Source organism: Antennarius striatus, chromosome 16, assembly GCF_040054535.1.
Source record: "Antennarius striatus isolate MH-2024 chromosome 16, ASM4005453v1, whole genome shotgun sequence".
Classification (NCBI taxonomy): domain Eukaryota; kingdom Metazoa; phylum Chordata; class Actinopteri; order Lophiiformes; family Antennariidae; genus Antennarius; species Antennarius striatus.
The window spans coordinates 4,134,501-4,151,026 of record NC_090791.1 but is presented as its reverse complement, the minus strand read 5'-3'; the positions used below and the strand labels follow the sequence as shown (position 1 = coordinate 4,151,026).

Here is a 16,526-nt window from a genome sequence, read left to right as displayed (position 1 = left end):
GCTCTTGTTGTTTGGGTTTTTCCGGGTTGCTTGTGCCCACTCTGACGGGATCGCACTAGCTGGAGAGGCACCATCGGTGAACTCTGTCCTCTGACTGGCTACCAGCTTGGGATTGAAGAGGGGTGGGGGGGGTTCAGGGTTTCAGATGGACAGGGAACAGAGTCTGGTGGTCTGGATCTTTTCAAAGTCTTGATTTTCAACCCGCAGCCCTTGCCTTGTTTACTATGATACAGGAATATTCTTGAACACACACATTCATGCACTTACCTACAGTCTTGGTCCCGGGTTCAGATCAACCTGAGGACCTGGCACTTTTCTGTGCATTAATGTTGTGCAAGGAAATGTTTCGTCCTCTGGGAACCCTGATTTCCTGCACAAACTTTCAAGAGAACCCTTACAGTAGTCATGGAAATAGTTCTTTCTGGACCGTCAAACAGATCCACGACACGCCTGTCAGAGACGATTTGCCGGTGAGGATCTGACTGGGATGAAACTTGAAATTGAAATTTTTCAACCGGTAGAAACATTTGTATTCAAAGCGAAGCTCCTGACAGCCGCTACTGGGTTCTAAATGCTAATTCGCATTGACCCCGTCAGTCGCCACGTCTGTCCCGTCAGTAATGCGAGTTCAAACGGTGCCGCTGAACGTTTGGAGGCGATGACAGAAAACAGACGTGACCTTTTCTGCAACTTGGTGAGTTTTCAGTGGAACTTATTTCCTTCAGGAATATTTTCGATGTTTCCTGGAGTCTGTTACAATTAATTATCTGAAAAGTCAGCTGTCGCTTCTAATTACATAACTGTCACTTGTGTTTTCTTTCTCCTCTTTTTGGCTTGATTCGTTGCATAACTCTCCTCTTCAGAGGCTCAACAGCGCTTGACTCCATTGTTGTCGCATTTTCTAAATTGTCCCAAAACTTGCTGATGTAATCGGTCGAGCCAGCATGTGATTATCAGAGTCTGGAAACAATAGCTGGAGGTCAGACGGGTCATGGAACACTGTTGAGATCTGGAGACCTGCTCATAATATCCCAGATGTGAGGACCCGACTAACATCGTTACAGATGGACGGATTCGCCTGTCGATCATGAACAATTCATCCCCGCCTGTCTGCAACCGTGACAACTGATGTCTATTTCAACGACATGACAGGATTTCTTGATGCTGTCATGGAGGCTATGCTGTCAACCAATGTCCGTTGGGTTGTCAGCAGGATCTCGGCTGGAAGAGAGTTCCCACAGCTAAGAATGAACTTGAATCTTGGTGCAGATCTTGGAGCAGATGTTTTTTGATAGCTTTTTTTTGTGAAAGTTTGGGGTAAGACACTCTGAACTGGTCTTGCGATAGACTCTACAAAAGGCTACGAAATTGACCGGCAAACCAAAATGGATCAACCCAGCTACCTGCTATTGGATGTGAGCAAGTTGATGGTAGCTTTTGAATACAAGGAGATTAGTATTGAGAATCCCCTGACCTTTTCCACGGTCAAAAGTTATGTTTCCAATACTTGATCAATAGTTAATGTTAAAGGTAAAGAGCACCTCTTAAAGTAAGTTAGCACTATCAGCTAGCCCTTAGCTCTAACTTTAAGTCCAGCCTTACAGACCCTCCAGCTCTGCTGACCGACATGAATGTGGTCTTTGTCTTGTTTTTCATATTTGTGGTGTCCCAGCACCAGGATCCCACTCACGTTATGGGTTTAGCGGGGGCCAAGATGCTGGACTCCATGGGCCCAAAACAAACCATGAGGGTTTGTGTGTGTGTGTGTGTGTGTTTGTGTGAGAGAAGATCAAGGGTTAAGAGTGGAAAAGCATGTCAAACATGACCAGCCTGGGAAAAGCGTGCCTTTCTTTCCGTGATGAACTTTTTCCATATTTTTGTGAAATATTTATTTTTGGGGGAAATGCTTTCTTGGATCTGCTCCTTCTTGAAGCTTGTTTTGTGTCAAAGAGGTAGGGTCACAATATCTTTCAGTGTCTTATTTCTTCCAGCACAGCGACACGGAATGTGGGTTTCTGTCAAAATAGAACCCCCAATATTCAAACTTTATTCATAGGAGCTCAATCTCATCATGTTCATCACTTTGTTGTATCAGTTTTATTGCTGTAAAACATCCTAACTTCCGTTGCTCCACAGTCCAAAAGTTTCCGAGGTTGTTTTTTTTTGCGCTTCGTGGGTCTAAAAAAAGATTTTTTTAAAAACGTGTGTAGGTGGAAAACAGGATAAGAATTGAGGACATTGGTATCATTCCACAGCTGAAAGCACTCGGAACATAAAGAAGAAAAAATATCCATCCTTCAGATGTGCCGGTTGTCCTGTGGAGATGCGAAGGATTGTTCGATGCGTGCCAGGAACAACACGGACAGGAGCTTACGGATCCAGCAAACATACAGTAACATACAGCATGTTGGTGTTGTTTCACCTACGATCAGGTTTTAGTAGCATCGCTTTGGTATCTTGGTACAGAAAACGTCTTTACGGTGGTGTATTTTGGCTCGTCTTGCATCGGCGATGTCGGGCTTAGCTTGGCAAAAACATGGCGAACCCTGTTTTAAGGCCTTCAGAACCACAACAGCTGCAAAAGCCTCGCTGTTCTGAAAAATCTATGACATTACAAGAAAAACAGCATTCCTAAAGTTATTTTCTGTCAAACCGAAGCGAACTCGCTGCCTGCCGGAGATAGAGGGCGAAACTAATGAATGGCCTCGTTGGGGTCAACCCTTAGATCCTGGAAAGTAATAGTTCCTTCAGTGTAAACACTGAAGGGATGGCTGCGGTTCTTATGCGAGGCCGGTCTCACCTCTGGCCACACAAGGCACGCTGGGAAATCTCAAATTAAACGAGTTTGTGCAATAAAAAAAACAACGAAGATAAATAAACAGGCTCCATTATGACTCTGGGCTGTTGTGGCTAATAGCAGCCATTCCTCTGGAGGGTTTCGCAGGACGGAGAACACGATGTTCCCCGAATCCCTCAGTGGCTTAAAGATTTGGACAGCAGAGACTCCCACGGAGACGGCTTCCAATCACAGAACGCTGTTAATGTTGACACTTCAGGAAAACCTTGCGTAACGGCCACAAAAAAAAACATTTATGGGTTTAAGATTTAATTGGAATTGTTGGGGTCATGTGTGTTTAAACTTTTTAAAGTATTTCTACTCTTGATTACTCTGATGTAAGGTTCAGTTCTACCTGATGCGTCTGACAGGACTTGGGAATCCCTTTTCCCAAACACAAGCAGTTACTTGTACTTATTTGCATGCAGACGGATACACGGATTGCTCAATGATCGATGACATGTTTATGGAAACGACTCAGTAAATACATAAATGTACTTTAATTTGCCGGCCAGTATGACTCATTAGGGAACATTTCCTTCTGGATGCTCAGATAAAAGCTTGTTATCCTGCTTCAGACGTTAAGGTCAGAGAACCTTGAGTAATAATAATTAATCTGTCACAGACTGTAAATACTTTTCTGCTTCAATTTTCATCAGAGACATGAAGACAAACAGAACGCACTGCTAGAGGAAGACTACAACCTGTGGAACAGCGCCGCCCGGAGGACGGGAGACACACTGCAACTCCATCCCTGAAGTCATGTAAAAATCTTTAAGTAATCAAGTATTTATTTTTGGACAACTCCAAGCACATTTAGGAGGTATTGTTATTCTGAATGTTTTAACATTAGCTGTTATTTCATATAGATTTCAGAACAGGTTCAATCCAAAAGTCCTTTGGTAATCTGATTACACATTGATGCATCTCAACCTCTATTTTCTTATTTTGAGAGATTTTAAATGTTTTAAATTTAACACAAAAATCCGTTCAAGAACTGGAGTTTCACTTTTAAATGCAACTGATCCCTTTTTTAAAACTGCTCATAAAACAAAAACCACAACTTGATCCAGCTCTTCCCACTTTATTGACACAGAGGTGCACAAGTGAACGTGGTTAGTGAGTGATTACCGTAGATTTGTTTGTACATGAATCTGCTGGATGCAGTAATATGATGAACGTACACACAGAAACGAAAGCAGCAAAGGAACGGAGGAAAAGTGACGCTAGATGATCCACGTCATTTCATGCTCTCTGCAAATCAATGATCAATGAATACGAACAGCATTTCTGGTGAAATCAGAGCATGATTTATACTTGGTTTTATCTCTTATTTCCTAAATGCTGATTCTGGTGCAAGTTAAATCAGATTCCCTTTACGTCTTTAGAGCAGTGTGAAAACAAAACTATTGCGATTGTTGGCTTGGACGATGTTTTCAATACAAGAAGACGACTGGATTACATCAACGTGAAGGAGACAGACAGGAAATGAGGAAACATCTGACAACTTGGATCAGTCGGGACCAGATTCAAGACTGGAAATGCAAAAACAGCAGAGTTTATAAAGGGAAAAATAAATTGTATAAATAACATTTAACCACATAAAACACAGGTAAAACAAAAATGACAAGACACACACTGCCGCTTTTTTTTCCTTCACAGGAATGAATGAAGAGAAATTTCTGACTAGATGTTCCAAAATGTAGATTCTAAACATTGATGAGAAGTTTAAAACGTGTGGCGGCGCCACAGGGGATCATCAGAAATCGTCACGAAGGAGGGAGGAGCTGTAGGACCTCAGTCCTCGAACCTCCCGTCTAGGATGCTCTCAAAAGTGAAGGGGAGGAACTTGAAGCCCTGTCCGGTGTAAAACTTGTTTTGGAACTCCACCCTGAGCAGAAGATAAAACTAAAATTAGACAAAAGTCGTCAGAGGAGGAGGTAACCCTCCGACATCCCCCGAAACGACGACGGGTTCGTCGGTATGAGGCGGATCCTCCGTTAGTTCAGCATCGACTGTTTGGATCAGTGACATAAAACATCAGGTTTCCATGGAAACGACACAATAAGCTAATATGTACCCCCCTAGATATTTTTACATCACTGGATAAAAACAATACGGACTCCTGGTGCTCAGCGGGGCGTTCCGGGCCGGTGACCCCTGCTCTTCATTCCACAGTCTGCCCCCGCTGGCCCACGTCTGCAGCCCGACTCCTGGACCCGGGCCCGGGGGCCAAATACCTGAGCTGCTTCCCTCCCGGAAAAGGAATCGGGTTCTATATTTAAAAACCAAACCCGATGATGACCTTTCCAGCGGGGATCCAGGAATACCTCCGTCCGTCTGCTGCAGGAAAAAGCGGACGGGGCTGGTGCGTCCCACGCTTTTTCCTTCGCATACTCGGGATAATCCGATGTGGCGCTCTTTGGCCGTCGGTGTGGGAACTTCCATTTGAATATAAAAAGTACGTCAACGATTTGTTTGGATGTAAAATGTTATATTTCCGTGACGGAATTTAATGAAAGGATAATTATTGGCGAGACTGAACGCTGTAGCGGAATGCCACGCAAACGCACCGGTGGGATTGTGAAATTTAGAGAAGCCAGACAGAAATATGATCGAAAACAAACACTCCTCCTGGTAAAAAAAAAAAAAAAAAAAAAATCCCAGACGCACACACGTGTGGCAAAAAATGGTCTGCGGAGAACCGGGCGTGTTCAGGGCTGCAGGCGAGGAAACAGGGCGGACGATGAGGATGTGTGATTTGTTCACGTGTGATTTGTTCACGTGTGATTGTGGACTGCGGACACGCCCGGGCGGTGCCTGTGTTGTGATGTAAGCTAATGAGTAATGTGGGCTTTCATTTGCGTCACGTGTCTCTTCTGTTCATCAGTTTATAACACAAATAAGCCTCTTCTGGTCTCTTAAATTGAAGGAGAAGACTATAGTCGGTCTCTGTGACGCTGTCGTGTCGAACCCGGCCTGCAGATGGCGCTGCAGGCCTGTAGTTTACAGTCCCACCGTCTTTAGGTAAGTGTTACGCTTTAAAAAGAGGAACTCCAGCTTTTTCCTCTACCTGTCTTCAGCTCTCACACAAACCAATGGAAACAAACGATTTACCTGAGAGTAACGGTGATGTCAAGGAAAGAAAAAGATATCTGGTGACCTACCAGTGCAGACGCAGCGCGTGCAGGAAGGCGGACAACCCTTCCATGATCAGAAGAATGGCGACTGTGAGAACGGCGAATAACACGAAGATGATGGACAGGAGGATGAAGCCGGCGACGCTCCTGGAGGAGAGGCCGATGTGCATCACCATGGACCACAGCACCTCCGACAGCTCTGCACACCGGATGAGAGAGAGAGAGAGCGCTTCAGTGACGCGCCGCAGTCCAGCGTGGATTCTGATTGGTCGATCGACTCACGTGCATGAGCCAGACTCAGGGCCCACAGCCTCAGGTAGGACGCCGTGTTGGAGATGCAGCCCAGGCAGAACTCGATGGTGTGGATCGCCTGGTGAACCGCCACGTCGCCAAAGTCGAACTGCGTGTGGGGGAAGAAACACGGCGTCAAAACGCAACCGTCTGCAAGGAAAAGCCCTCTCCGTCCTGATCCCAGACCCCTCGTTGGCTTAGTTCATGCTCATTGGTGGTTATGGAAAGGAAACGCTACAACCCTGCTGTCCTGAATCAGAACGAGTGGCGTCGTGTGAGGGACCCTGTGAACCCAGAGAATCACCATTCCTCATGCACATCACCACATTCGTGAGGAAACGCTGGACTACCAGCGGACTACCGGCTGAAGAATCCCTGACACCCACGTTTACACCGATCATACACCGACTACCACACACACACACACACGGAGCAGCAAGCAGTGGATGACAGCGAGGGGAGGCGGGGCAGATGGAGTTGCTAGACATGCAATGGGGGGAAGCGTTTGCAGGGTGGAGGTGCAGCGTGAGCTCCTGTCCTACCTCTTCCTCCGCCGGCGCCTTGACAGCAGGTGACAAAAGGCAACGCTTGGTTATTGAGAAGAACACACAAGACACACACACACACACACAAACAGATCGACAGACAGACAGACAGAAAGACGTCAGTAAAAAGAAAAGTAAAGACAGGAAACAGTTACTTCAAAGGAAACTCACTGCAGGACGTCGCTACGCTTAAACGAGGTGATTTAACTAGAAAAGCAGCTGCTTCCTGTCGGGGGTTCGAAAAAAGGAAACGCCCTCAGATCGACAGATCGGTCTGGATGTTTCCCGTGTCGCCGGGCAGCTGCGCGTTTTCTACAATCCAGAGGATGACGGGGGAGTTTGTTAAACCCGTCATCCCTCATCCAGAATGATGTGTTTTCAATCGGCTCCGGAGGAAACTCGAGACGTCCCTCGAGTTTCCGCCGCGGCCGAAGGACTGAAATATTCACAAACGTGAGCGGATCGGTTACACCCGACTCTAAAAGGAGGCGTCTCTTTTACCTCAGGCTCGTCATCGGAGTTTTGCGCCAGCTGGTCGTGTTGGATGATTTCAGCCTCGTCTTCCGTCGGCCCGTTGGCCACCCTGATCCCCCCGAAGTTCTGCGTCCCCTGAGACGGAAGACGTCCGATTAATGATCAGATTATTGCATTTGGAACGTTCCACGACGCCTCACCGGCGTCTGATTTGTTTTACCAGGTTTTTCCGCCACAGATATTGTCTCCGCAGGACCAGAGTTTTCACGATTAACATGCAGGGAACACAAGCCAAGGCCAGTAGCACCAGGAATATTTGTAAGCCCCTCTGCATGTGAAGAGAAGGAGTCGAGGGGAAAATGTTAACGCATGATTTACTTCAGTTTCCTTTCGATCGCAGATGCAGATCTGACCTGTCCGCTGTAGAGGACGCTGCCGGGTTCGATGTTCTTGAAGAGGAACATGTTGATGAAGGTGATGAGGATGCTGGGAGCCTCCTTCGACATGGTAACGTCGTACGAGACCCACTTATAGAAGATCAGAATCACCAGGTAGCCGAACAGAGAAGACAGGAAGACGATCTCCGGGATGAATCCTAAGTAGATATTCAGCGGCTTCTTGAAATACCTGCAGAGACGCAGAAACAAATCGTTTTTGTCGTTGGCGCCACAAAACATCCGCGATGGGAGGGACGAGGGGAGGGGAGGGGACTCACAGGTGGTTGAAAAGGCTGAGACAAACTCCAAAAATCATGTGGATGACTCCCAGGATGACGGACATCTTCATCTTGAACGAGTTCAAGAAGGTCAACTTGTTGGAAGCGAAGTTCCATATCTGAGGGAGGAAAGGGTTAAAGATGGAGGTGTCATTTCATCGACAACAGGCCTAGCAAATACGCATTAATACCACCATAAATGAGGTGAAGATGGAAGAGAGGGAAGAGCTCAGAGCTTCTACTTTGTCATCCAGGTTGCTAGCGGCAACCAACACAGGAAACTTAAATGGATTTATTTTTGGATACCACCTTAACTGATCTGTGAGACAGTGATGCCAAAGAGAAAGGGTCGACTCACCGGGTCGATGCCGATGGGGTACGGCCCTTTGAACACTCCTTCCACCACCGGGTCCAACTGTAAAATCTTATTGTCTGCTACGTCCTGAAACCTAAAGCAAAACGACAACAACCCAGATCGGTTTGGTGGTTTCAATCGCTGCTTTCCGCCCCCGATTCCCCGTCACACTCACGTCCAGTTGCCTCCGACTTGACGGTTGAACATGGGTCTGACGCTCCAGCCGGAGCCGAAGGCGTTGAGCGACTTGGAGAAGCAGTCGTTGTAGATGATCCCGGTGTAGATGGAGAACAAGCCCATCAGCAGGATGATGTACCGGCCTGAGAACACCATGCTGAACATCTGCCGCAAACACAACCGACGACAACAAATCAAGACGACGCCTCGATGAGCATAAAGCCCCGGGTCGGAAGGCGTGAGGGTGAGATGATGGGATGGGGCGCGATGGGATCCGTACCTCGTTGTCGGTCTTCTGGGCCATCAGCCTGCTCTCTCTCAGCACCAGGTAGAGGGCGGCGCAGGTCATGAGCAGCCCGTGGCCCATGTCACCGAACATGACGGCGAACAGGAAGGGGAAGGTGATGATGGTGTACGGCGCTGGAGGCGGGCGCGATGAGGGGAGGTGAAACGACACACGTGAGTGAAAAACGTTATCACAAATGGACAAGAAGCGTCGACAGAGTTGACATGGGTGATGAGAGGGGAACAAACGGCGTGAGAGATGTGTTTGTAAAAGCTGGCCAATCAGGTGGAGTCTGGTTTGGATCTTTTTGTTTTGTCCTTGGTGTTACATAAGCCGTTGTGAACGGATTATCTGCACCGAGAGACGATCTAGAACCAGTTGGACGTGTTTTCTCCTATAGAAACGGGGGGAGGGGATTCTCTGTCTGTTTTTAAACTCACACTCTTGTAAACAAATGTTCACGGCGCGATCAGAGCGCCGTTTCACACCATGGTGCAATGGCGTGAGGCGGGGCTTACCCGGGTTCATCTCACGATAGCTGCCTATTCCGTAGGCGTCCACGATGCTCTGGAAGCCCGACGTGAACTTGTTGGTCTTGTTGAAGGTGGGCGGAGTCTGCTTGGTCTGCATCCTGTTGAGGATGGAAGGCACCGTGGAGCCGCTCTTCTCCTGCAGGTCAAAGGCCAGAAGCACCCGAAGTAAGCTTCTAACTGGTCCTGTTACACTCAACGCATTCCCATTCGTTCACGTGCTTCCAAAAACACACTCGGCTCAACTTAAACGAGTCTCTTACTCACCGTCCCCCTGCGCAGCGCGAACTGGATGGAGTCCATGTCGGACACGGGACACCAGACCTCAGCGATCAGACACTTCTGAGTGACGTCGATGTTGCACAGGTTGAGGGTGTGGTAGATGGCCTTCATCTTCCTCACCTTGATGAACCACACTCTCACCGTCTTGGACGCCGCCTGCAGGACCCTCTGCCGGTGATCCTCCGTCTGGTTCAGCACCTTTTTGGGAGAAGACGAGCAGACGGGACGGCGGTCGGAACGGAATCTTTCACGTGAATCAATTTTGATTTCAGATTTCTCTTTCATTGATCGTCGCTGTCGTTTCTCATTTTAGCTGAGAATCCCATTGACTTAAAAACAGGAATGAGTGAATTATCTTCTGCTTTCTGTTGACAAACTGTGGGAGAATCATCTCCAAAGGCCTGGAGGGAAAAGACAAAAGTCCACAGCAGGAGCCAAACCGTATTCCTGATATTTTACTTAAACATGTGCTGAAAATAATATAGATCTAAAAGATAACATTTAGCATCTAAATATATCTAAATAAATTATTAGACTGTGTACTACAATCACAAACAGAAATGGAAAAGTAAAACTAGGAAGTGTGAGTCATACTTTCCTTGATATTCATAGAATATCGGGATTAAAGTCACGTGTTAAAGAGCAACAGGTTGTCTAATCCGTATCCCTACAGAGATGCAGGATATTCCAGGATGTATCCCGCTGCTCACATTTAAACCTCGAGCCCCACGGCCGGCAACCAGCAGGAAAGTTAAGCTCAGGACTCTCTACTGCTGTTAAGAGATCCTACGTAGTAAAATCTACATCCAAATAGCTGGATACTCATCCTTATCCTCATAATTCCAGACCAGCGCAGCTCTGGATCCACATTCCGTGGTGGACAGACCCAGGAGGACATCAACACGTTCGTCAGATGTCTGTATCTGTGGTCGCAGCTGCTTTAATCTTCCGGAGACTGCCAGAGGACTTTTGTATGGACAGCAGCTGAAGCTGCTCGGCAGAGGTGGTGGTGGTGGTGGTGGGGGGGGGATTAGGAGGAAACTTTCCAGTCGGTCGGGTTTATCAGAGGCGTCTTCCTGCTGGTTCAGTCGCTCTTTGTTATTATCAACCGAGGACGGAAAAGTCTTCATCTCACTCTGGCAGACGCCATCTGATTCCAATCACCGCTCAGTGAGTCGGACGCGTCGGATTTTCTACGCGCCACGACAGAATCAACCGCGAAGAGGAGAAGCATTTGTTCCTCTTCTCTCGTTTAAATCTATTTTTGTGCGACACCGCCATCGTTAAGTCTTTCGTTTTTACCATCTGCAGGTCCTCAATGCGTGCGTTCACTCCAGCCAGCATCTCCTTCCTCTCCTGGGGAGTCTCCGGACACGGGTACAGCGTCGCTCTGAAGCTGAAGACGGATGAAGAAGCAGAGATCAGGACGTTTGAGTCGCAGGATCACGATCGTACCGACGCTGGCCGCTCGCTTACCCCTCGCAGATCTTTTTGACTCGGTTCTTCAGCTGATCTCCTTGGAAGAAGATGATGAAGACAGACTTGTGGACCTGGTCGCCCTGTGGAAGCGTCGCATGGTTAGAACCCCAGCAGGCGCTATGCTGAAGAAAAATTCTAGTGATAGAGATGAACTGACTGTCGCCGGGTCCTCCAGAGGATCTTCGATGTCCGCCTGCCTGAGGAAAACGTTTCCTCTGCAGACTCTCCACAGCATCCTCTCAAACGTGGGAATTCTTTCCCGGCCAATGACTCCAGCCACAAATCTGGAAAAGGAAAACTGTCAGTCCTCCTGAAGATTCTATAGGTTAATGATTAAAAGAGAGGTTGTCAATCTGAAAATGCTTCAAGCACGTCTCGGTAAAGATTCTCAAAGCCTTGGCCGTAAACACGGATATAAACTCTGGGTCATAATTTCTGTCCGAGCAGGAAATTCCTCTTCACTAAACGCTGAATTAAAGTTTTGAAACTCATGAGAGCTCCAACAGAAGTCCAGCTCACCCGAGTCTCAGAGGGGTCCCTCGGGTCAGATCACTGGGGTCCACCAGGACGGACGACTCCTCCAGCAGGCTGGGGTCCTCCATCTGCGTGAAAGCCAGTTAGCATCTCATTAGCTTCAGCGGCACACATTCCTCACCGTCCCCACACGACTTCTCCACCACCTGTGATCCCAGTTCTCAGCTTTGTGTTCGGTTCAATCATTCACCTCAATTTACACCGACGTCGACTCGTAAAAGATGACTTTTGGTTGTGAAGGCAGTGAAGCGGAGCGGATGTCGGGCAAAGGTGGTCAAGCAAGGCTTTTGTCGTGGCTAATGAAGGAATTAAATCTGCACAGGGTTCCAGCAGGATATGAATGTGAGTCTGTGTGTGTGGAAAGTCTTTGGAAAGCACGATGAAGGAAATCATGTTTGAGTTTAGGTCAAAGGGACTGAGTTATCCCGTTTAACATGGCGACCATAATTCAATGTTAAGCTCTTGTTCGGGTTGGATTAAGTCCAAACTGTAAAATCTATAAATGTGTTCCTCGTTTACTGCGACCACAAATTCACTTTTAAAAGGTTCTGGTTTCACAAAAAGTGGCCACAAAAAAAGAAGACAAAAACCTAAATTTGTCAGCACAATGCGGCCACTCGACAAATATGACTCCCACTTCCCCTTCAGGTCGTTATAACGTCAAATTAAAAAAAAAAAAAAATGCTGAATTTGTTTTCTGCATTAACACTCGAGCTGACCTCATCAAAAAACTGCTGCGTGCGACGGAGGATGTGTTTCAGCTCAGTCAACTCCAGGAAGTTCTTCTTCAAGGCTTCTTGGTTGGTATTTATTTCCTTCAGCTCATTCTCCAGCTTCTCAAACGTGGCCTGGAAAAGAAAAAAAAAAGAAAAAGATGAAAGTTCAGCAGAGGGACGGAGTTTACAGGACAAATTATCGTTGAAAGAACAAGCTGTCACCTCCAGATCGATCATGTCTCTTGGAAAAGGAACTTCCGGATTCTCTCCTGTGTCGACCACTGGAATGTCGGCCTTCTTGATTTCTTTTTCCACAAATCCTGTGGGAACGTGGTGAAGCACAGGTGTGAAGGTGAGCATACGGTGGCCTCCTGCTAATAAACCTGAGCCTGACGACACTCACTCAGTTTGCGATCCATCTCCTCACAGCGCCGCACTTCGTTGACAAACTTTCGTTGGAAGACGTTGACATCAGGATTTAACTGCACGATAAAATCAAAAGAGCAAATGTGAAGATGACGCAAAGGAATTTCATGGTGGCATGACTTTTGATACAGAAAAAATAACAGAACTGCATGGGTAACATTTTTGTAAAAGGTCAGGAGAGATGCCAAAACAAGCAGAAAAGAAAAAAAAACACCTTAAGTCAGGAACCAGAGACAATACTCGGTTTTGTATTTAATTCTGTTTGAATCAGGAAGAGAAAGGTAGTGTTTTTACTTTTACTTGTTAGTTAATAGCTCTATTACGTAAAATTCAAACAAACCTTTCTTTACAAATTGCCGCTTTAAGCCACAAACATTTCACTCCAGTGTGGGTAAAAGATTTGATTGCGGTACCACTTAGTTCTCAGGGATTTACAACAGGTATTATATTTTAATGGAGGTGATGTGGATCACTGTGACCCCTAAAAATCAGTTTGTCTTAATAGAAAGGGGGATCCTGCTGGTGTCATAATGCCAAACAGTTCAGGATGAAGTCAAACAGATGAAATCAAACACAGACCTCTCTTTGCATACAAAATGTTCAAATGAACCGTGTGTGTGTGTGTGTGTCTGTGTGTGCATAAGTCCACAAGCAGCAAAGGCAACCGACATCTAAGGAACACAAACCGGGTCATGCTGCGCTCTGGGCATGTTAGCGTGTAATGAGAGGAGCAAACAGATCACCTGCTCTTCAGAGGAAAAGGCTTCACCTTCTCCTCACTGTCTCCCCTTGTATCAAACAAAAAACACCAGCGTTTGCTCTGCCTGTGTTTAACGTCTTCACGATGACTGACAGAACACACCCACAAAACCTGACACTATACTTATCCTTGGCAAATGATTAAATAGTCTCATTTAGTACATAGATGTAACCTGGGAGCTCAAATATTGATTTTTATTGTGAAAGAGCACTCATTAAAACCAGAGGAGATCAACAGGGAATTGAACAAATCAACTGAAAAAGTAATGAAACACTGGAATGGCAGAATATATCTTAAATGTAGACATAAACATGCTTAAAGGGGTCAATCAGGGGCCCCCGGTCGGCAGTCGGCATTGAGGTCAATTGAGTCTTTTGCACGCAAAATGATTCTTCTTAGAAATAAGAAAAAAATCTTTATACAACCAGAGTTTAAACTGGAAGAGGATGTCAGAGCAAAAACTATGGCTTTGATACGAGTGTTTTACGCACAGACCTCCTCTGTTAGAGCACACCCCAGCACAAAACGTTCCTCAAGGCGAGTCAGGAATGAGCTTTCTCGTGGAATGAAGGGTCAGCTGGGAGCACATGATGAACACGGTGCAGAAAGCATGCACACTCTCAACAATATCACTAATGTAGTGCCTCACACAACAGGTTCCATAAGAGCACATTTCACTTGGCAGAAAAGGGAGACGTATAGATAACGCACACATAACAAGCGTGATTCAGATGACTTACATCACGGAACTGCACCAGTCCGATCTCTCCCAGCTCGCTGACACAACAGTAGGCAGCTTCTGACTGGAGAAAGAGCTGAGCGAGAGTCATCTCTTCACTTCTGAAGAGTTCCCCCATGTTGATGAAGGATGCGAGCGCTCAGCCTCCTCAAATCAACTCGAAACCTTCAGATACAGAAGATTGAAGTTTTGGATTAGATGTTACATTTGACGGATTATGCATCTCATTCACATTCAACACTTTTCTCTGCACAACCAACGTCGGTAGTGTGTGACTTTAGCACGCCGGTGAGAGGTCGGGAAGTGACACAGACATAAAACAGATAAAGAACAACCCCAGTCAGCCCTCCCCACGATGATCTGATCTCGTGATCAACACTGGTGTGAAGTTACACTTCAAAAAGCAAAGGTTTATATTCACCAGTACAACTTAAAAATTCATACTAAGTGGCTAAAAAAAAGCCAATACGGGAAGGTAATATTTTTTTAATGCTAAAGTGGATATATTTCTCTTTATAAACTACAAATAAACAGCAGAACCGACTCAAAACGACCTGTCAGGGCTTAACCGTGGATTACTAGGTAGCATGTGACCTGTGGCTCTAGTAAGCCTCGACACTCCACTGAATCGACCCGGAATGCAAAAAGATCTCAAGCAACAAAGCCAAATAACATAAAACTTACACACCGTAAACATGTGATAACCCTTAATGTCTGGTTCTTTTGACACATGTGACAGAAAAACAGGTTAGGTTTTGGCATTTGTTTGCCGACTGCTGCACCTTTACCTGTCAAGATGTGTGTCAACAGCTAATGTCACCGTCACGACCAGCGATCCACTACTTGTGAAGATATGACGTCATGCAGGAGAGTGACTGGAAGCGTTAGCCGAACAGCTAATATTATCGATAAACCGATGAGTGTCACTTTAACATTAGTGCACAGAGACGACTCAGATTAGCCAGCGTTAGTTCGAACTTCGCGTTCCAATAACGATCGAAGGAAATGACGGCAGAAAAATTAACGATAACACAGATTACGTACAGTTAGCTAATTTATCGATATGACAGCTAGCCATGTTTTACATTTAAAAGCTAGATTGCAAAAGCTAAGCGCACCTGTTGTTCAATATTTAACTTAACAAACTAACTTAAAACAGTGTAAAATCAATCATTTATAGTCTCAATTATCTTATGAACGACATTTTTCACTTGTGTTCTTACTATTTAGTCGGACTCCGTCTGTGTACGGCCAGCCTTTCCTTCCTGTCGTCCTCTTGTTTGACAGATTGGTGGTTTAAAGCAGACCACGCTTCTTCTTCTCCTGCGGGATTCTGGGTAGTTGATATCAATACTGCTGCTTCACCGCCCCCCTCTGGACAGATGTGGAATAACACGTGGGCATCAAAAGCAGAAACTTCCAAAATTACATAAAAAATAATGTTTATGAAATATATAGATATAATGTTTTTATATTACTATCTAAATTATCTATACAACCATCGATCATAGCTATTTTACTGCAATTGGAATATGTTGGAAAAGATACTCCCACAATGAAGAAAGGGAAGTATTGATTGAAAAATAAATATATATATATATATATGTATATATATATGTGTGTGTGTGTGTGTGTGTGTGTATATGTATATATATGTATATATACATATATGTATATATATAAATGTATATATACAGTATATAATGTTTGTATAAGATTTTATATACAGTATGTGTATATATAGGTTTATATATAGGTATACAGTAAATAGTATATTGGGGTTTGTGTGTGTGTGTGTGTGTGTGTGTGTGTGTGTGTGTGTGTGTGTGTGTGTGTGTGTGTGTGTGTGTGTGTGTGTGTGTGTGTGTGTGTGTGTGTGTTTAGCTTATATATATACAGGTTTTATATATAATTAGATAGATAGATAGATAGATAGATAGACAGACCTTGATCCAAACATAAATACATGTGGAAAATCATGGGTTACCCATGGTTGAATGTTTTTGTATTATATATTATTATCTATATGTTGTAGGAGGTGAAATATTGATACACCAAACTCTCTCTTTAGTGATTGAGTATAGATTTACATAAAGATTAAATGTAAGAAACAAAAGAAGGCAACCATAATAAGGCAAGCAGATTCCTGCATGAACGTTACAGTTTGTGACCAAAAGAGGGCAATAACTCCAACTCTGAGAATGACAGAAGTTAAATTGCAGTTAGCTTAAGGAGCTAACT

General features: G+C 45.4%; 1 protein-coding gene across 2 annotated transcripts; it reads right to left on the bottom strand.

Annotated features, from left to right (window-relative positions):
- Positions 1-3,889: 3,889 nt before the first annotated feature.
- Positions 3,890-15,609, bottom strand: atp6v0a1a (ATPase H+ transporting V0 subunit a1a). 2 transcript variants are annotated; one of them, XM_068336188.1, is made up of 22 exons: positions 15,509-15,609; positions 14,287-14,450; positions 12,764-12,842; positions 12,583-12,680; positions 12,364-12,492; positions 11,630-11,712; positions 11,268-11,394; positions 11,108-11,190; positions 10,934-11,027; positions 9,617-9,829; positions 9,338-9,488; positions 8,814-8,953; positions 8,532-8,698; positions 8,360-8,450; positions 8,002-8,120; positions 7,700-7,913; positions 7,507-7,614; positions 7,314-7,421; positions 6,810-6,854; positions 6,259-6,376; positions 6,004-6,175; positions 3,890-4,727 (listed from the first exon to the last, which is right to left on the bottom strand). In XM_068336188.1, exons 2-22 carry the CDS (start codon positions 14,401-14,403, stop codon positions 4,634-4,636), a joined length of 2,550 nt encoding a protein of 849 aa, XP_068192289.1. In that variant the 5' UTR covers positions 14,404-14,450; positions 15,509-15,609; the 3' UTR covers positions 3,890-4,633. The 2 variants fall into 2 exon arrangements, with proteins under 2 accessions (XP_068192289.1, XP_068192290.1); XM_068336189.1 differs by lacking the exon at positions 6,810-6,854.
- Positions 15,610-16,526: the final 917 nt, after the last annotated feature.

Bases quoted from the DNA above. Each gene is read 5' to 3' on its own strand.
- atp6v0a1a (XM_068336188.1), bottom strand. From the start codon at position 14,403: ATGGGGGAACTCTTCAGAAGTGAAGAGATGACTCTCGCTCAGCTCTTT. The intron at 9,830-10,933 runs GTAAAAACGAAA...TCTCCCAAAAAG, and splicing joins GCATTGAGGACCTGCAGATG to GTGCTGAACCAGACGGAGGA. The intron at 9,489-9,616 runs GTGAGTAAGAGA...TTTGACCTGCAG, and splicing joins TCGCGCTGCGCAGGGGGACG to GAGAAGAGCGGCTCCACGGT.